This window comes from Belonocnema kinseyi, chromosome 4, assembly GCF_010883055.1.
Source record: "Belonocnema kinseyi isolate 2016_QV_RU_SX_M_011 chromosome 4, B_treatae_v1, whole genome shotgun sequence".
Lineage (NCBI taxonomy): Eukaryota > Metazoa > Arthropoda > Insecta > Hymenoptera > Cynipidae > Belonocnema > Belonocnema kinseyi.
Genome location: NC_046660.1, coordinates 123114981 through 123136357, shown reverse-complemented (window position 1 = coordinate 123136357; position 21377 = coordinate 123114981). Strand labels below are relative to the sequence as shown.

Here is a 21377-nt window from a genome sequence, read left to right as displayed (position 1 = left end):
GTGATATCTTAAAAAGTTGAATTTTCGAAAACTGATTTTCAAGCCATCAGGGGCCAACTCGAGCGGCCTAAAGCGGCCAGGCAAATTTTATGCGTGGTTATACAATCCGGAGTCTCAATTGATAAAAGTGAAATAATGTTATCGTCCTTTCTGACTGTTCTGAAGCGTTTGACACACTTAAAGATACTCTAATGTGGACTAAGTTCAAATCGCTTCAACTCTCAAATATGGTTTTTAAATAGTTTGAGTTTTATCTTAGTTATCGTTCTGAAATAGTACACATAAGCAATATCAAGCTGTCTGTTTGTGTGGAATTTAAGAGTCCTGGCTCTTAAATATCCACGCTAGCAGCCACTCTATTCAATATTTATACATTTGAACATGATAGCGAATTTCGGCACTGAAACTATCGCTAATATGCTTATGACTTTAAGCTTTACCTCTTTGAGCCAATTGCCACTCTTAATAGCACACTTTAAAATGCGCAAGAGGATATCCATCTATACTCTGTTCCCTGAGAGAAGACCCTACAGAAAGACCAATTTTGGTTTACTTCGCGCAGCCCATTGTTTAATTTTTGTAGAAGGCGGGATTTCTTAAGATGTTGTTAAGATGCCAACCTGAAGTGAAGCTCTTCAACTTTAAGAAAAAACTTTCTTACATTGATTCACGAGACTGGCGGGCAGTGGGCATTATGTTTTCTACTACTTTTCTGTTTGTTTACCGACCTCAGTTTGGGTTAACTGAATCCAGCTGGGGTATTTTGTCCATAGGCGGGTCAATTTAAGGAAATTAAAAAAAATTATATTGAAATTAGCGATTATTTATTTTGCATAGGAAAGTTAAAAATTTGAGGAAGTTCAATTGAAGAAACTTTAGCTCAATATTCAATTTGATACTGCTTACTTTCCCAATTTTCAAACCTTATGGACAAATTACATACCGATGGAATCGGAATAATTCGAACATTCTGAATATTGTACATTCAAGTCGAGGATTGCAGGATTATTAATTTCTAACTTTTTCATTACAAAGAGAGCGAGTGAGTGAAAAACTCAAGTGGCTATCTAGACCCCTGTAACTCGAGACCAACGCGCGTTGAGGTCCTTTTCTTTTATGGCTAAACATCTCGTAAAAATCATTCAAACTATTTGAAAAAGAAACCCAAAGAAAGTAAAAAATATTAAATTAAGACCAAGGGACCAATGACAAAAAAATTAAGAAATTACGTGTGAAAAAAGGGTAAGGACTGCCTCCATTAAGAAATGACAACCCACATGCGCGTCTGTAGGGTCTTATCTCAGGGAACAGATTATAGTGGTGCAGCGAACCTTGGCAAGTAGCCTCACCCTTAATCCTATTAAAACTATCTCTATAAGCATAGAACCTTTTTCCTTCCCATCATTTCAAACAATTGCAACCCTACCTACTCTCTTGGTCGATAGACGTCTCATTACGTCTGTGGAATCTGTAAAAGGTTTAAGCTATATTCTTAATCGTTCTCTTACTTGGAATAAAAATGTTGCGGATATTTTAAAGAAATAATCTTAGAGTTATCAAACAATTTAATAGAAATGAAGAATCACTTCTTACTCCAACACGTATCCTCCTATGTAGAAGCCTTATCCTCCCTTACTTTGATTACAGCTGTGCGGCATAATCTCTAACATCCCGAAAGGTGAACATAATACCTAGTATAAAAAAAAGCAAGACTTCTTAACATCGCAAAAACAATACAATTTTGTATAGGCAACTTGCTTCATAGCCTATTCATTAAGCTTTAAGCTCAGCAATATACTTTTAACCAATTCCATTTTATTGACAGAGATAAACCAACTCATTCCAAACTCCGTGAAAAAAACAGTACTAAAAATTCAGCCACACCGCACGTGTAAACTGCAAAACTCTTTTATTATATGTGGTGCTTATTTTTAGAACAAACTACCTATAACATCTATAAATGTACATTTACAATATCATTTTAGAGAACACCTGTTCGGTTATTAATTAAGCACTTCAAAACCGATACACATACACTACACCGAGGAAGTGAGAGTATAGACAAAATTCTATTTACCTTAAAAAAAATGAATCGTTGGACCCCACAGTCTCCCTTCTGCTAAGTGCGATATTGCTTTCTCTTACTTAGAATTAAAATTTGTTAAGAACATTAATCATCCTTTGTCAACATTACATGCATTTTTTCAAGGAGGGTAGAACAAAAAGTATCGTGTGTATCAATGGAGTACGGCTATTTTGCCTTCTTTACTTACTTAAAAAGCCCGTTAGAAACCGGATTGGAGCTCAATGAAATGCCGTTGGTAACTCATATGTACAGGTGTACCTGGGTCTATCTGAATTTAACTGGGTCAACCTTTATACACTGGGATTTTACCCGGGTCTAACAGGATTCTACTAGAAAATTGCGAGCAGGGTATACGAGGTGTGTTCAAAAAGTAAGGTGACTTTTCAATTTTCGCGGGCTACGAACAATCAATTTTTTAATTTTTTGTTTTTTTTGTGTTGCTACACTCGTCACGATCATATGTTCACAGTTTTGACTATATAGCTCGTGTTGTTTTTCTGGCAGAGGCGTAAAAGGTTAGAAGGGTTTGGTGTGCTCGGCGATTTTCTTCTTTCGAAAAAAATGAAGCAAAGAGTTTATATTAAATTTTGTGTGAAAAATGGAATCCAGTGCTCTAAAACTCTTGAAATGTTGACAGTTGCATACGGTGAGTCTACTCCGAGTAAGAAAAATGTGTATAAGTGGCACAAGCTGTTCCGAGAAGGCTGAGAGGATGTCGAAGACGCACCTCGCCCTGGACGTCCCAGCACGTCAACAATAGATGAAAACGTTCAAGCAATGGAAGAAATGGTGTTGAAAAATCGCCGAATTACCATCAGAGAAGTTGCTGAAGATGTTGGCATATCGTTTGGCTCATGCCAGGCTATCTTTTTGGACGTTTTAGACATGAGACGTGTGTCAGCGAAATTTGTTTGCAAAACTGCTTAATTTTGATCAAAAGATCCATCGCATGACCATCGCTCAGGAGATATTGAATGAAGTCAATAATGATCCTGATTTTCTCAAAAGGGTTATAACTGGAGATGAATCGTGGGTATATGGTTATGACGTCGAAACTAAAGCCAATCGTCTCAGTGGAAGCATCCTGAGTCTCCAAGACCGAAAAAAGCACGTCAAGTTCGATCAAATGTAAAGGTTTTGCTCACTGTCTTCTTTGATTACCGTGGCGTAGTGCATCAGGAATTCTTACCACAAGGTCGTACGGTCAGTAAGGAGTATTATCTTCAAGTTATGCGCCGTTTGCGAAAGGCGATACGCAAAAAACGTCCGGAACTTTGGAAAAACAATTCGTGGCTTTTGCATCAGGATAATGCACCTGCTCATTCATCGTTGCTTGTGAAAGATTTTCTGACTAAAAACAGCACCACAGTCATGCCTCAGCCTCCACATGCACCGAATTTGGCCCCCAGTGCCTTTTTTCCCCCAAAACTGAAGAGACCCATGAAAGGACATCGATTTTCAACGATTGAGGAGATAAAAACAGCATCGCTGAAAGAACTCAAGGCTATACCACAAAATGATTATCAGACGTGCTTCGATGATTGGAAAAAGCGTTGGCACAAGTGTATTATATCTGAGGGGGATTACTTTGAAGGGTACAACATAAATATTGAGGAATAAATGAATATTTTTTGAGAAAACCATAAAGTCACCTTATTTTTTGAACACACCTCGTACTTGGGTCCTCTCCGGGGTTTTTATATAGAAATTAATCTTCAAAGTGCGTCGCGGTCTTCTATAAGGGTGTACCGTGGTTCTCTCTATGATTTCTTAACCCTTAGCTGGCCCCTCATCCGGAATGTGACATAGCTGGCCTACGCGGCTCCTCTGACCCAATGCAGAAAAAATTTCGTATCGCTGACCTTTTAACTATTTTTACTTATTGAATTTTTCACATATCCTTGGATATTGTCTTGAAAAAGTACTGTAAGTCATTTACACAAAAAAATTAACCATACAAAAAATGGTCAAATTTCAAAACCATAAATGGTCTTAAATTAAGAGTGAAGACGCTTCAGGCTTCACTAGCTGGTCCTATCTATGATTCTTTAAATCACAGGTGTGGGTTTCTAGCAAAGTGTATATGGTTATAAAAAGGGGGATAGAACGATCCATGTTTTCAAGTACTTGTCCACTTTAAACATAGAGTATTTCAAATTCAAGTATTTTTTATCTAGAAGTATTTTTGCAACTTGAATTTTCATATCACTTATTTGTAGTAGTTGGTTTAATTTTTTTTGCTTTCTTTAGTTCATTTGATTATATTATGCTGAAAAGTCTTATTAAAATTTAAATATTTTTTAGTTATAATAAATCTGAAAATAATCAATTCTTTAAATTTTGAAATTTCACAATTTGAACAATTTGAGGTTTTACAAGTTGAACAGAATAAAAAAATTAGGATAGGACCGAGGTAAATATTTTTAGTTACCCCGTACAGGTCCCGGATAGGACCGGATACAAAATTTTATGCCGTTTATATCCCGGCTAGAAACAGCTATTACCCGGATAGAATTTGCAAGTGCTCTGCATAGGTACCGGATAGCCCCGCATACGAAAATGTATACTGAATAGATGCTCGATAGGACCAGATAAGGCCCAAATAGAATTTCTAACTATTCCATGTAGGTCTCGGATAGATCCGGATACGAAATTGTATACCGATTATATCCCGACTAGAAACATATAAGACCCAGATAGAACCCTTCTTAGAGCCTGATCTGACCTGGATAAAATCCAGGTAGAATCCAATTCGCGCACAATTCCTTGTTGCGTTCAGAAACCAGGTAAAACCCCTGATTATTCCCTGTTGAAAAGGTCTATCTGGGTTCGAACCGAATTTAAACAACGTTACATCCTTGATATACAATTTACTATTACGTCGCTGAGGGTAGATGAGGGACTACACAAGCGTACCCAAGACCGTGTGCAAATGTCTAATAATTTAAAATTGGTTAAAAGCAATTAAAATCCAGGTTTTTTATCGGTGGAACCCATCAAAGAAATATTTTGATGGAAATAAGTGCCAGTGTAGAAAGAACTTTAAACTAATTCAAAGAAAAAGTGTTTTTTTAAGAACTAATCTTTTTTGAATAAGTATATACGTGCAAATTAATATAAATTTTGGATGATCATAACAATTAAAAAATTACGTTTCAGGTTTCAAAGAGAGGCTACCTTCATATTTTTCTAGGCCAACTATTGGTGTACAAATTTCGAACAAATTAGCAAAAGAAATTATGTTCAGGACTGTGATTGCCAATCTAAGGTCAGAGTTTCATAATTTGTAATGGTCAATCCAATATGCAGTGACGAAAACCAAATTATAAATGTTTATTAAAATCAGTACTTTTCAATTTTTGCGACTCTAATTCCAAATATTAAAGTACAGATTTAAAGTTCAAAATGGCCAACCTAGCTAAAAATTCCTGAACAGGAATCTCCGAGGGTCCTGTACATTTTCCTGTACATGAACCTGCACGCGAACCTGTACAGGTAATTTTCATGGTTCCTATGCAGGAATTTGACGAAGGAAATTATACATGATCCTGCAAAGGAACCTGCACTGACAAAGGAACCTCTAAATGATTCTTTACGGGCTCCTGTACAGGTTTCTTTGCAAAGAAATCTGAATTGCAAGTTCCTGTACAGTAACGTGTATAGCATATCTTACAGAAAAACTTCAAAAGAACCTTTGGAAGGATCCTTTACAGAAACATGTATAGGTTCCTTTACAGAAAGCCATCGAGACAAATAATGTCGCTTACAGCTATAAAAATGCCTTCCTTTTATTCCCTTAAAAATTTAACTCAGTATCGACACAGCCAAGCCACTAGCGAACGTTCGTGGATTAGTTCCTACTCAGGTTCATCTATATGATCCTAAACATGTTTCGGCACATGAACCCGCACCTCAATTGGCTCTTTGCTGGAATCTGTACATGATAATTCAAAGATTACCTCGCATACAGGTTCCTTATAGGACCATGTACAGTTTTCTTCGTCAAATGCCTGTACAGAAACCGTCAAAGTTACCTCTATAGGTTCGCATGCAGTATCATCTACAGGAGCATGTGCAGGATCCTCCGAGGATCCTGTACAGGAACTTTTAGCTGGGGATCAGTTATGGCGGATGAAAAACTTGATAAATGTATACGTGTTTGTAAAAATCAGTAAACAGGGTTTTTATGGTCGCTTATTACGAATTTTTAGTCAGATTTTCAAAATAACAAATGGCGGATGACAAATTACAGGCTAAAAGTTTTAAAATTAAATATTTTTATAAGGAATGTCTTCACTCATTTAATGTTCAATTAATTTAAAAATAAGATTCGTAATTAGCGTCCCAAAAACCCTAGAGGTACTGATTTTTACCAACATTTATACATTTTTTACGTCTTTAATCTTCCAAATTGGATTGATTATTATTTTCGATTTTGAAAACCTGCCCTAAGATTCGTAATCAGAGTTCCAAACAATTTCAAACTACTGAATTTGGCAAAACCCCATTAATTTTCCATTTTTGTCCGCCATATTGAATTGGCCGTTTAAAATTTGGCAAATCTGACTTAAGATTCGTAATCAACGTCTCAAAAAAACACAGATACTGATTTTCGCTAATATGGATAAATGTTACCTGTTTTTCGTCCACCATATTTGATCAGCTATTTTAAATTTGGAAAATCAGGCTGAAGTTGGTAATCAGTGAACCAAAAATTTCCCGTACGCAAAGCTACATAAGTTTTAATTAGTTTTACTAACATCGATATACTTTCTCATCATTTGAATTTTGCCTCGAAATTCACGAACCGACCTTCAAACTCACCCAATCATTATCTTCATTGCTGTTTTCTCTTCAGGCGTCATTCTCTATGACATTTTCTTGACTGCTTTCCTTCTCATCTCTAGCCATTTTTTGTTTAGCTTGTCTTCTTACAAGCTCTTATTTATGTTCAAGCTATAATCGGGCTTCTTCTGGTTCGAGTTCGCTTTCATTTTCCAGTTCCAAATCTTGAGAAATGATGGATAGGGGCTTGGTAGGTTGAGCTAGAATCGAAGTGACAGGAATCATGTGCTGTCATACCCTCTCGCTCCCTTTACCCCGCCTTTCCGGGCTGTGTTTCTTACGCCAGGCTACGGTCCAGATACGAAACGAGTGGGCGGGAGTTACAAATTTTTGCTGTAGCTTCTTTGCATCTCTCTCTCTCTCTCTCTCTTTTCTCTCCTTCCGGGATGTGAGTGGAGTTGAAAGTGGCGAGGATTTGTACCTGTCTCTTACGTCATTCGATAAATTTATTGTTAATAACAACAAAAACTATAAGTTCCCTCCAGGTTCCAGCGAGACGTTCCTGGAAGGTTGCAAAGGGACGGACAAAAACACCTTCAGGGAACGTATTTGGAACGTTCCTGCACGTGTAATTCTGCGTGGATTTTTTCACCTTAGTAGTCCTTTGAACCCCTCACTCTACCGAGTAATCCCTATCCCTCGCAATTATTTTTTAACATCTGTTCTACCTTGCGCATCTCTCATTTATCCACCCTCTCCAGCATATTGATCAATATTCACACACATTTGTAATGGCCATGTGTTATTCTATCCTTAAGAGGGTTATCACACCCTAGGGATTTTTCTGTAATAAAAATGAATACGAATACACTCCCCCAAATATCCCTCGGTATAGATGCTGTTAATATTTCTATTTAATTTTTATACTACTTTTTTTCATCTTTCAGGTCTCGGAATGATTCATGAAAGTCGTGGCTACCCAAATGAAGATTGCGGACGAGTTCTGTCATGGAATCCATCCATTACATCTCAATATCTTCCAGACACTACCGTCCGAATTTCTCCTCGACGTGGTTTGGCTCCTCAAATCCGATCCTACGCACCTGATGATCGTCATTATCATCATGATTCTCTGCATGCTGCTTCTTCATATCCGCCAAATAGAAGCTCAAGGTCTTCTTATTATGACAATACTGTTTTCAATTTATATTAGAAAATGTTATTTAAAAACCCTTTTAGATATTGAATATATGTGACTGTCCACAAAGAAGGAGACCTGATGCGCAATATCCTTATTTTACAGGCGGAGCGATTAAAGAAGCGATCCAACACGGGAAGGCAAGGAGAAGCCCTCACTTAACAGTTGAATAATAATTCTAATTTTTTATATATAGGTATATATTTTTTAATATGAAACAGAAAATTAAAAACTATCAATGGGTGTATAAACCTAATAAACGATTTTTTCCGCATTAGATCCCTTTCTTCGGGGACGGTCACGAATGGTGCACTATGAAACAGAAAACAAAGCATACTAGAAAAGATATATGCATTTCTGGGTAAAGGTGGACCGATTACTAATATAAATTTGAAAACCTCAAATTATTATATGCGCTAAGAATTCAACAGTTTCAGATTAAAGTTTTTCGACAATGTCTAATTTTAAGACTTCAAATAGACTACTTCAATTGAAAGAGCTTAAGTTTGGAAAAATTGTCATATTTATTATTTCTAATTAAATAAAATTGAATTAAAAGTTTTATTGAGAAACGTACATAGGTATAATCGAAAAGTATGATGAGTTTTGATCTTTATTTAATCTAATATTTCTGCAAATATGTCCTTAACTAAAATGTGGGTAAATGTTCTTTGCTGAAAATGTACAAAATAACCTATAGAATTTTGATTTTATTAGATCGCCTTCTCCAGCCAGAGCTGCATCCTTGGATGCTCGTTGCAGAATTCCTGAAAGTTACACAGAAAGTATTCACAGCGGGGCTACGTCGGCGTCCCAAGCCTCATTATCATCCGCAGCAATAGGAACAGCATCAGCCTATGGTTCAGAGCGAAGACGATGCTTATCACCCCTTCTCATTCCACCACCGAGACCGACAATCAGGTAAAATACACTTTTGGAATACTTTATACAAAGAGTGCAACCGCTACAATGAAAATACTTAGAAATTATTTTCTATTAGAAGTTAAGCTGGGAGACGAAATTTAATCAGAAAAAGTGCAAAAAAACGGAAAAGCGAAAATTGCTAACTCAATTACAATCAGTGATATATCTATGGCAAGCTTAAAGCGAAAATGCGAGTGAATGATTAAATATTACTAAATATTATAATTTATTATTATTACTTTTTTCATGTATTATTACATATATTATTTAATTAATAATTATAATTAGAAGTATTATTAAATAGAAAAAGCAAAAGATGTGCCAAACGCAAATGGGAAGTATCACAGAATGTACAATATATTATGGTGGGCTGAAAAAACTTAGTTCTTGAAACTGGAGGTAAAATATTTTGGAATACTTCCCTTTTGAAGAGAAAAGAGGAAAACAAATAGGGCCAACTGATGTTCCTTCATGTTAATAACAGCATACTAAATACCGTTATTCTTACCCTTTCACAGTAAATTGTGCCTAGTTAGTGAAAAGAAAGGCATGATTTCCCTGGCCAGTATTGGCTTTCGGATAAAACGATCTCCTTATTAGAAAAAAAAAACATTTTGCCAATTTCAATCCCATTACATGTGATTAAAATTTTAGCCAAAAACTGTATACATTTTAATTATGATTAAACAATCACAATTTAAGTCAACATAATAATGTTCAACACCGTAAGGCAAATTGGAAAATTGAACCGTTGGCGACGAAAAGAGGACACGGCCGGATTCAGCCTGAGAAGTATTGTCCTGAGTGTCAATTTTAAAAATCTTTTTAATTTAAATTTTAAAGACTAATGCTTATAGAGAATTTCAAGGCGCATCTTTTATTCCTCTTGCAAAAATGTATAGGTTGTTTAGTTTTTGAGATAATTGGTAAAAAGTGGATTTTTTGAAAACAAAAAATTCCAATCGTTTTTCATTTCAACTCGCGCTGATTTAGCCAATTTTCATCATTTTCCGATTTCCCCGAAACAAAGTACGTGTTTAAGTCTTCTGAAACTATCTAAAAAAGAAAAACGAGAATATTGTAATAAACAAAAAAGTTATTAATTTTTTTTGAGGCAATGCAAAAATCATGAATTTTAACCTTCAAGCGCCTCGTTTAGCGAATGAACTTTAAGCTACGGAAAGCTTTCAGTGAGAAAGTTGTTCACTAAGGTTCAAAGAAGTTTTCTGGAAAGTTTTAGATCAATTGGACTAATAGTTCAAAAATTATGAATGTTTGAAAATCCAAGCGGTAATCTTGACGCTGCCCAAAAACGTGCCTGGCCGGCTACGCATGCGCTGCAGCGAACGACGTGAAGTTCAAGACAATCTTACCAAAACAAATGCACAACAGTTACTTTTTTTGTCATCTTCTATGAAATTCTACAAATAAAGCATAGTATCAGCGAAGTGATTGTTTCTTATAATAGTTGGAAAAGCATTTTTTTTTAGATTATTGAGATTTTTGAGATATTTTTGAGAATATTAATTAAAAAGAAAAAGATATTAAAATGAAACAAGGTAGAAAAAGAACTAGAAATGAAGATCCGTGGATTAAAAATAAGAAAAAATGTTCCAGAAATGAGGTACGATTGGAAATCGTCAAAACAATTTTTAATAAATTTTAATCATAAATTTAATATTTAGTGACTTTTTTATTCTTGAATTTTTAAATCATTCTGTTACTGAACTATATATAATATGTACACGGTAAAGAAAATTGAGCTGTGACAGGGATATTATTCCTTATTATAGCTAAAGATTTAGCTGAAAACGAACGAAGGAATTTAGGAAGATCCCTGGATCAGCGAAAATGAATATCCTTGACCATTTTCCATATACTTTCCATATACTTTTTCCATATATTTTCCTATAGTCAAACCCCTGATGAGTATAGCTATAATAAGGATATTCAGAATAGGTGTCTGAAGCAATTATCGGAAGAGCGCCGGTGCATTATGGGAGCAGCGAAATAAAATGGCGACGGTCTAATCGGGAGCAGTGACAGTTGAGATTTACTTTGGACAATTAAACGCTTTTTAACACTTAAAATGTGCGCGAATGTTAATATTAAATGGAGTTTATGATGCAGTAATAATAATTTACATTTGTTTCGATTGTAGGCGATAACTATATTGAAATATCAAGAAACGCGAAAAAAACAACAAACTTGACCCCCAAATGCATTACACGGATATCAGTGAAATTCATTTTCGCGATACCAGACGAAAGATTGGCTACTGTAAGTTAAAATATTTCTATGACAACTAAATTTTTTTCTAATCTGAAGATAATACAATTTTACATAATCTGTCGAAAATAGTAAACTTCCGAACTTAGCAATTTCGTCCAAATTACTGATTCACGAGAACAATTTACATAAAGTAACTAAATGTTTAACTCTTCTAACTAAACTTTTTACCTCATCCAAGCGTACACTTTCTTTGAGTTTAATATATTCTCGATTCACTCGTTCGCCTCACGAATTTTTTTTTCCGTGTAGATAGTCTAAAGTAATTATTTAAAATTTTTAATGACGAAGTTAATAGCATTATCTGTTATTTCTTTAGGGAAAAGAATATATTACTACAAATTCTAAAACTAAAAAAGACGGTATTCCTAAAGATATTCTAATTCCAGAGAGATCTTTCAAACCTATTGAATCCTGCTGTGGAGAAAAATGTTACCAAAATTTTTCAAATGTGTAACAAGAAAAACTACATACAAATTTTTTGAATCTCGGGAACTATAATGAACAAAATTTGTTTCTCAGAGGATTGTTAAAATGCAAGGATCCTATCCAAACGAATACAGGTGAAAAACTAGGACGGTTAATTCATTGGATATATTTATTTCCTACTGACGAAGAAAATGTTCCGATTTGTAAGAAATTTTTTTGTGCTTTTCTATGTTTGGGCAAAAGAAGAGTTGAAAATGTTCAAAAAAATATTTGAAATAAGCAGTCTTTAAAAAATTTGGCAGGTGGAGTACGCGAAAGTTGTCTTAAATTAACAGAAAATTAAAAAAAAATGATTGAAGAACATTGCGAATCAATTCCACATCACAGTTCACATTACAAACGAAATTCTACCAACCTCAAATATTTTGATAATCCTTCATTAAATCTTGTAGAACTTTACCAATTATTCGGAAAATATTATAAAGAAAAAACGGGGGCTAAATTGACAATAAGTCAAACCGTTTATTTTAAGTATTTTAACCGAAATCTTGGCTTCATTTTTAAATTACCTAGAACTGACGTGTCCAATACTTGCTACAAAAACGAGACAAATGGAGAGGTAAACGAAGAAGTAATTAATCACAAAAATAATGCTGAAATTTATTTGAAGTTCAAAAAGCAAATATTCTCTGAAAATAATAGTCTATGCTCTGAATTTGATTTTGCACAGAATTTGCCACTACCAAAAATACCCGTGTCCGCGCAGTTTTACCTACGTTTAGCATGGCTTTTTATATTTAACGTACATATACATACTACGAACCAGAGTTACATGTACCGTATTCTTGAGGGAATTGTAAAGAAGGGTACTAACTCTGTTTGCTTTTTTATCAAATACGCAGTATTAAAAGAATTTGCTAAAGACAAGTTCAACAGCATATCATTATTTTCAGACTCATGTTCGGGACAAAATAAAAACTACACAGTGTTTCATTTTTTGGTTTTATTGTCCATTTATTTGCAAAGCGAGATTAAATATGTGTTTCCAGTTCGAGGCCATTCCTATTGCCAGTGCGATAGGAATTTTGGCACATATTCGCAAAAGCTGAAAAAATTAGAACGAATTGAAACTGAAGCTGAATGTGTAAAAATTATTCGCAATGCTCGTTCACCTTCATTCACAATGGTCGAGAAGTGTAAAGATCTTCTGCAGGAGTTAGAAAAATGTTTCAAAGGCAAAATGCGAAAGCCAAAAAATTTCCAAATCAGCAAAGCGTTCGTTTTGCTGAATTTATTCTTGTTCAATAATATGCATAATATTGTATGTCAAATGTTTAATAAATAAATTATTTTAATGATAATATCTAGAGTTACTGTTATGCATTTGTTTTGGTAAAATCGACTTGACCTTCACGTCGTTCGCTGCAGCGCATGCGTAGCCGGCCAGGCACGTTTTTGGGCAGCGTCAAGATTACCGCTTGGCTTTTAAAACATTCATAATTTGTGAACTATTAATCCAATTGATCTAAAACTTTCCAGAAAACTTCTTTGAACCTTAATGAACAACTTTCTCACTGAAAGCTTTCCGTAGCTTAAAATTCGTTCGCTAAACGAGGCGCTTGAATGTTAAAATTCATGATTTTTGCATTGCCTCAAAAAAAATTAATAACTTTTTTGTTTATTACAATATTCTCGTTTTTCTTTCTTATATAGTTTCAGAAGACTTAAACACGTATTTGGTATTGGGGAAATCTGGAAATGATGAAAATTGGCTAAATTAGTGCTAGTTGAAGTGAAAAAAGATTGGAATTTTTCGTTTTCAAAAAATCCACTTTTTACCAATTATCTCAAAAACTACGAAACCTATACATTTTTGCAGGAGGAATAAAAGATTCGCCTATAAATTCTCTACAAGTATCAGTTTTTAAAATTGAAATTAGAAAGATTTTTTAAATTGACACACAGGACAATACTTCTCAGGCTGAATCCGGCCGTGTCCCCTTTTGGTCACCAACGGTTCAATTGAAGACAACTGAATTATCTCCGCGGTGACTGATGATTTAGAGCAAACTAATGCCATTCAATAATTGATATTGCATCAGACAACCACTAAATTTGACTTTAATTTAATACCAAGTAGAGATTTCAAAAGTCGAGCAAATTAATTATACTTAATTCGAAAAAAAACACCGAATTCGGAAAAAGTCCGAATAAATCCAAAATTAATCCGCACATATATTTTGCGACTCCGCGAAATTTAAGTGCACACGCAAAATCGTTCGGTTAAATCATAAATCAATCTGGACAAAGAATCTCAATTCGGAAAGATTGCGAACTGAGGAGTTCCATCTTTGAGAAACTTAACGTAACGTGAATCGATAAAGAAGCAATAAAGTTTACCGACATAGTAAGTTATACGGGGTAACCCTCATTAAATTGCCACCAGCAGTGATGCGCACAGGTAGCATAGGTAGCACCGGAGTGGGGACTCACCTGGCCCCTAGCTATTAACTAGTGGCTCCCGAAATTTACCAAAGTGTGGAATTTTTAAAAAGTTAATTGAATCGGGAATTCCTAATTGCAATAAAATACAATTACATTATTGGAGAATGAATTTGTTCGACTTGATTATGTCTTGAGTTAGTCTCCAAGACATCGATGTCTGGCAGCGTCACAAAACTGAGTCGAGATATAAGTCTTCGTCATACTTTTATGGCGACGACAGGTAAAACGGGGTTTACTTGTCTCAAGTCGAGTCTTGTCTTGGCTAAGACGACGTTTACTTGTCTCAATACGAGCCTTGTCTTGACTGAGATGGTCGAACCTTTTTCGGCTCATAAATGGGATTAAAATTGATAAACGAAAAATTCGTAATTATTAAATTAGTTATTTTTAGTTAAAAAATTCAGAATTTGTGGGTCTGAACGAGTATAACCATTAAAAATTTTCTTCAAAAAAATAAAAATTGTAACTTTCTAGAAGGATCTCCTAAGCCGCTACAAATACGTAAAAACAAACAACATTTTCGGTATCATCGTCAAACAAGTATAACACAAAAATTCGTAAATAAGTTGTTTTATTATATATATATATATAAAAGATTGTTTAATCATAACATAACACGGCCGCGCATGTTCATGCCATGGAGAGCACATCCATTCATTTCATTTTTTCTGTTAAATAATTTCAATGCCATTATTGTGGTTTCTTAAACCTGACTAAATTAATGTATTAATCACTTTCTCGTACAAATTTCTTGATTTTTTCTTCTCGAATGTAATGAAAATGGTACGCAGAATGGAGACGTCGGTATGTATATACGCCAAACTTTAATTTGATGTATTCTTATATCACCTAAAAATGATGAAATTTGAAAAGGAGAAATTGGGATAAAATTGAATTATTTATAAGAATATAGTCCTGTTATTGCAAAAATATTTATTTATACAATATAAAAAATGTGAAAACAATTGAACAATCTATCAAAAATTGTATACAAAAATACAGAAAAAATGTATTTACATGATTTCACTTACCTCAAAAATCGCAAATAGTTACGCCGGCGGGCATCTATGACAAATTGGTTGTCGACCAAACTTTCACCTACTATTAATTAACGGAATATTAACGAATACTGACGCAAGTTGGTGTATTTTAAAATAGTGCCTGTAAGTTTTTTTAAAGGGGATTTCCAAACCTGCTGACTTCTCCCCTCCGAGATACAAGAAAGTGGAAAACAAAACATTGACGAATTCGCCATAGATGCCCGGTGAGGGGTTAATATAGATATTAATTTACTATTCATTCTCCGTCATTTACTAATATCATAATTTTTAGTAAATTGAAGACAGATTTTTTTTTCATCTTAATATTTTGATCAAATAAGACCATTTTTATATTTGAATAACTCGTCAATAATTCATTTATGTCCTATACACTATATCGCCACCTCTCATACCTGGTTGGATGTTTGCGCAGTAAATAATAATGATATGGTTATGGAGTATAGTAAATTATCACATAATTTGGATGAACTATCCTCTTACTCTATTGATTGAAGGGTAAATTCTTTAAATATATTTGTATTGGATTTCAACAAAAAATTCTCTACAAACCGTGCATATAAACCTAAGAACCTTCCGGCACCATGGATTACAACCACAATCAGACTTAGAATAAAGGAAAGAGGCATGCTGTACAATACAGCTAAGCGAAATAATTCCCTCTATTCGATGCCACAATTTCGCTCGTTGAGAAACTTGGTACTCATTGAATTTCAGGATAGCAGAATTGCATATAACACAGCTTGATTGTCAAACACCACTGAACCTCAGCAACTTTGAAATGAATTTGGCAGATTGGGTCTTATCAATCCTAAAAACACCTCAATATTTACTTTAATTACTGCTAGCGAATTCAAATCCTATTTCAATCCAGTATTCAACGGTTTTACAAATAGTAATCAAATTTATTTTTCTCCATCTTATCTTTTGGAAAATAATATGACTTCAATATTTACCTTTTTTGATGTGATACCTCTCGAGGTGTGTAAGGCAATGTAATCATTCGAAAGCGACTCTAAAGGTGTAGATGAACTTGCAATTAGTTATTTTATGAGAGGTACTGAGGTTTTAATTCATCACCTCAAAGATATATTCTATATATCACTTACATCCTCTACTCTTTCCGAAACCTGGGGGAAAACAATCATACAAACTACACCTAAGATCAAAAATACAGTTTCTTTAAGCAATTATAGACCTCTCTTTTTACTATGTACGTATTTTTAAGTTCTTAAAAAATATCACAAAAACAGTTTATTACTTTTCTCGAAGCTAATGATCTTCTCGATGTATAACAAACGGGCTGTAAAAAAGGACATAGTAATCAGACCGCATTGCTGAAAATAACAACGGACATTAAAGAAGCTATTAATTTACGCAAAACAACCATATTGGTCCTGAGGACTCTAGTAAATAATTTTACTTAGTAGATTATTCATGTATTTTAAATAGACAACAAGCTGTTTTAAAGCCTGAAAACAATGAAAGATCAAACTGGCTCCCAATAAATTTATGAGCACCTCAGGGATCTGTACTAGGGCTCCTACAATTTTTAATTTTATTAATGAATCAAAAACTTTTCCTGCATATAGTACAATATATTATATATGCTGAAGATGTATACGTCTATATTAATTGTTTTCTTCTGAAATATTGCAGGAAATTACCACTATGAATGAGGTAATCGCCCTGCTTATCTCATGGGTACATGAAAATAAGTTGAAGGGTACGTGGTCTTAACCTGCTAACTAATATTTCAGAAATTTTACACAGCGAAGAAAAATCGATGTTATTTTTTTATTTTTCAATATATTTTCAAACTTTGAAATGTCGTTTGTGTATTTACTAAAGAAAAGTAAAACACGTTAGTTTTATAACATTTGAATCAAAATTGAACGATATATAACAAGTGAAAGTTATTTATATGTTATGTACAAGAGGTCCAGCCGTCTAAACCTGTTATCTGCAGTGTTCTAAAGCTTATTTTTTATTGTTTTTGCCGGGATCGAATTTTTCTCAGTTTTTTTATAAGATACGGCCTTTTTTTATATATCAAAGTGTTTGGAATCGCAACCTGAACATAGATGTGCTTGCAAAAATTTTAAATAGTTTATGGCAAGAATTTTCAGAGTGTTAGTAATTGAGACGTGTCGCTCTCATTCGTCTTTACAGCGATCTATAGATGACACCTCCGAATATGACGTGAACATAGCCAGAAATAGCTTTCGACAAATACATACATTTAACTGCATAAACTAACATGTGTCACACTGCCTTTTCTACGAGTAAACTGAGCCGATGAGAGAAAAAACACGGATTTCCCAAAAGACGCTATAAGCAGTTAACAGGTTTAGACCGCGGACCTATGCCCTAGATACCAAAACGCGATTTTTGAAAATCCATTTGTAAAAAACTAAAAGGAATAGTTAATAAAATAAATAGGCTTATTGTATGATGCTATTGAACTTGAGATACACGTTAGTTACAACAAGCGCTTATAGCTTACGTGCACTTTATTCTTGATCTGCTTAGAGATTCTTCTACTCCATTGTATTTGAACACACTCATTTGCCGCCTTTTTTAAACTGGGACTTAAGCTGGGTATATTTTCAAGTCGCTATTACTAAGAAAGAGCTATTTGGAAAGTGAGCTAAGTAGAGGTTCAATTTGAAAAAATATAATAAAAGAGGAATGAAAGTAACTATCGCGCCTTCCGTCATTATCTGGACGAAAATAAGTTTCTTGTATATTCCGAATTAGATGAAAGTGAATGTTTCAGCAAGAGCGATTTCTAAGTACATCTTTTTCTAGAGCAAATAATAACAGGTGAACATGGAAAGAAAAAAAAAGTTGTTTCTCGCGTATTTCAGAATCTATTTCATACATTTTTTGTTTTGAATTTGGGATTAGTTATCACATTCATACGTCCTGAAGACGAATTGCACCTTGCAAGTAATATCATTGGCCACTTTTTCACTATCAGCCATCAGAATTGACCTAATTGAACCGCATTGGCCTAATTTTGAAACGGATATGCTGCGGAGAGGGTCAGATGTTAACGCGATGTTTACGCGAATTAATTTTAATTTATGCTTATACAAGTCTTGTTGAGCTATTTGATGTGCACAGATATTGCAGCAAGAGGAAATTAGGTTAAAGAATCTAGTTATATATTCAACTTGTATTTTCATTATGAAGGGTTTCATCGGATTGCTCGATCGACCGGTACGTTTCGCGCGATCATTGTTCCGGTTTAGACCGTCCGCGTATTTGAAAGTTTCAAGCGCACCTAAAATATCAGAATAATTTTTTACAATTCTTCTAAGAATGGCATTTATCACCTATTCTGTGTGATGCCTGGAAAGTTTTTGAACTACATCCGATTCAAAAGGTGGGGATTAAATCTTTATCATTTGAAATCATTTTTATCGCGTGATCGACCATGGTCGAATTGTCTTGATTGCTGTGGAACCCATTCCAGAGAAACTTGATATTTTTCTGCGAATATTCTTGTTCCAGATGGGTTTAATGAACTCTTTTTTAAAGATTCAAAATATTCCTCTTCCTCAATGAAAAAGTCTCACCACTCTTGAGCCATTCCCATTAAAATTGCATACATTAAATGCTGAAAATTGGATTCAAAATCTGTGGCTTTTATATATTGTTCTAACTCACGCAAATATCTCATTGGACGTTTATTTGATTTTCCGAAACTTTGGGAAGAGGAAAATTTGTTAAACAATGCGATTTGTAAGAAGTTACACTTTGAATCCGATTAATTAGATCGTGAATTTTTTATTGATTTCCTTTAAGGCTTAAAATGCGATTTTCGCGTACAATTTTTGCAAATATTAAGGAAGCATGGTTTGCCATTATTTTGGCTGTTTTATGTGACAGACTTATCGTGCGGTTATCAATGTTATCTATTTTTTCGATAATTCAGTTCCTTCAGTTATACATGCAACTTTTAGCATTCCTGTTATATCATGCACATTCTCATCTATTTCTTCAACGACATTACGAATGTTTCTATCCGTGGTAGTTTCAATTTCATTTATTCTTGCATTTATGTTATTAGAGGGTTTTAAGAATTCTTCAATTGTGAAAAGTAAACGAGTTAATTCTTCAATATTAATTTTTTCTCTCGATCCCATTAGGCCTATATGACTTTCATACATAAGACACAAGCTACATTCATATTTGGCATTATTATAAATACTGCTTTAAGACGTCGGCATCGTGATACAATGCCAGCGCGTATTCTTCTTACCGGTATTTGTCGATTTTCAATTACAGAAATAAAAGTTTGTGAGATAAATTAGAAATTTACGAACTTGCGAATATTTCTTGCAAAAAATTCTGTAGAAATCAAATTAAAATTTCTACCTGTGTCTACTATTGCCTCTATCGGGAACATTGAATAATAACTCGATTTCTTTACGTAATCATTTTTCAGAATTTGCATTTCATAATTACAATTTTTCATGCGACTTTGCTTGAAATTTAATTTCAGGGTGCCGAAAATCGTGCTCCCTAGTCGGTGGGCCAGATGGCGCGTTATTGTCCACCTACCAAGACGCTTTCTTTTTTATATCAAAGTCAAAAAATTTATTAATATACGAACAGAATTAAGTATATTTATCCTGGGTTTTAAACCCAATCTCTCAGGAGATATTAGGAATCACTGAATTTTATCATCTTGGTTCGCGATACAATGGGTGAGTCCGCCGAGTAGAATCACCCTTTCTCTACTTCAAGTTCATAAATATAATACTGGATATAATCATTTTTACTTATAACAAATTTACTACTTTCATTCACAGATATTTAAATCTTATTTCCAAATCATATTTAGAAAGGTATTTTCCTACGGCGAATTTCCGAATTTCTCTCAAGAAATAACGCGAAATACCTCAAAGTATCAACTACTCATGACATCACACGTGCTCTTACAGGTGACGAACGTGAGCAAAAGAATAACGAAATATATTATACTCAAATAAATGTTATAACTATTGACCCGTGACATGTAAGTGCAGATTGAACCAGACAGTATTACAAAATATATTATTGTGATATATTACTAGACGTTTATCATTTTCTTCCGGTGAATCTTGATATCCTGTTGTTAGTATATTAAATGCGTCTGCAATAACATTTTCTTTTCTAGAACAGTGTTTTACTTGTATCTTATAGTCTTGGATAGCTAGAATCCATCTGGTCAATCTTCCACTAAGCAGTGTACAGGTTGGTAAAAACGTGAGAGCAATATGATCTGTTCTATGAATGATTTTTGCACCTAGTAGAATTGTTCGAAACTTCTATAAAGACCATGCTGGAGCTAGGAGTTCCTTTTCCGTGGTAAAATAGGGTATTTCAGTTCCTTTCAAAGTTCTACTTCCACATGCTATAATTTGTATGTTGTGCTAATTGTGTAGCTGGTAAATAACTGTTCCCAAAGCATAATCACTGGCGTCTGTTTGTAAGCAGTAAGTAAGTTCCTTGGATAGTTTCTCTGCAAACTTGGCACTGAAATTTACAGTTCCCAGAAATACTTGTAATTATTTTTTTATTTCGAGGTACATTTTTTCTTGTACTTCTGTTAATCCGGGCTTTCAGGAGTGAGTACGCAAGATGAATAAGATTTGATGTATTTTGATCACCCCTAATACTGAAGTTAAATACGAGTGTTTCAGCAGCCTTATCAGCTGTTTTGTACAGAAACGCTGCTTTGCCCATTTCTTCGAGCTTCCTGACCATTTTAAGAAGAGGGTCTCTTTCATTTGCGACTCTATGTGCTGTACCCAGAATAATCCTGTTCTGAAGACATTCAAAATTCAATATGAATTAAAATACTACCGGAACGGCAAGCATATTCATTGCAGATACTTTGTTCTCGCCGACAGTTCGGAAGACCAAATCTGCCAGATCAGGCATTTGTATCTTCTTCGGAGAGTATCCTTTATAGATGTCACATCTTGCATGCAGCGATTCTATCGCCGAACTTACAGTCTGTCAAGTTAAAGCGTGGGTGGCTTTACTCGCAGTCGGTAAGGTGTATCGACATGATTTTGGTGTCAAAATATTAAGAAGAGCTCCCTCT

At 34.4% G+C, this 21377-nt stretch overlaps 1 protein-coding gene across 1 annotated transcript in view; it reads left to right on the top strand.

Annotated features, from left to right (window-relative positions):
• Nucleotides 1-21377, top strand: part of LOC117171068 (synaptotagmin-6) — a gene marked incomplete at its 5' end in the record, with an annotated part of 240457 nt that overhangs the window by 140965 nt on the left and 78115 nt on the right. The window contains 2 exons of the mRNA XM_033358117.1: nucleotides 7819-8044; nucleotides 8787-8990. Coding sequence (XP_033214008.1) covers nucleotides 7819-8044; nucleotides 8787-8990 — 430 coding nt within the window. The remainder of the gene's footprint in view (nucleotides 1-7818; nucleotides 8045-8786; nucleotides 8991-21377) is intronic.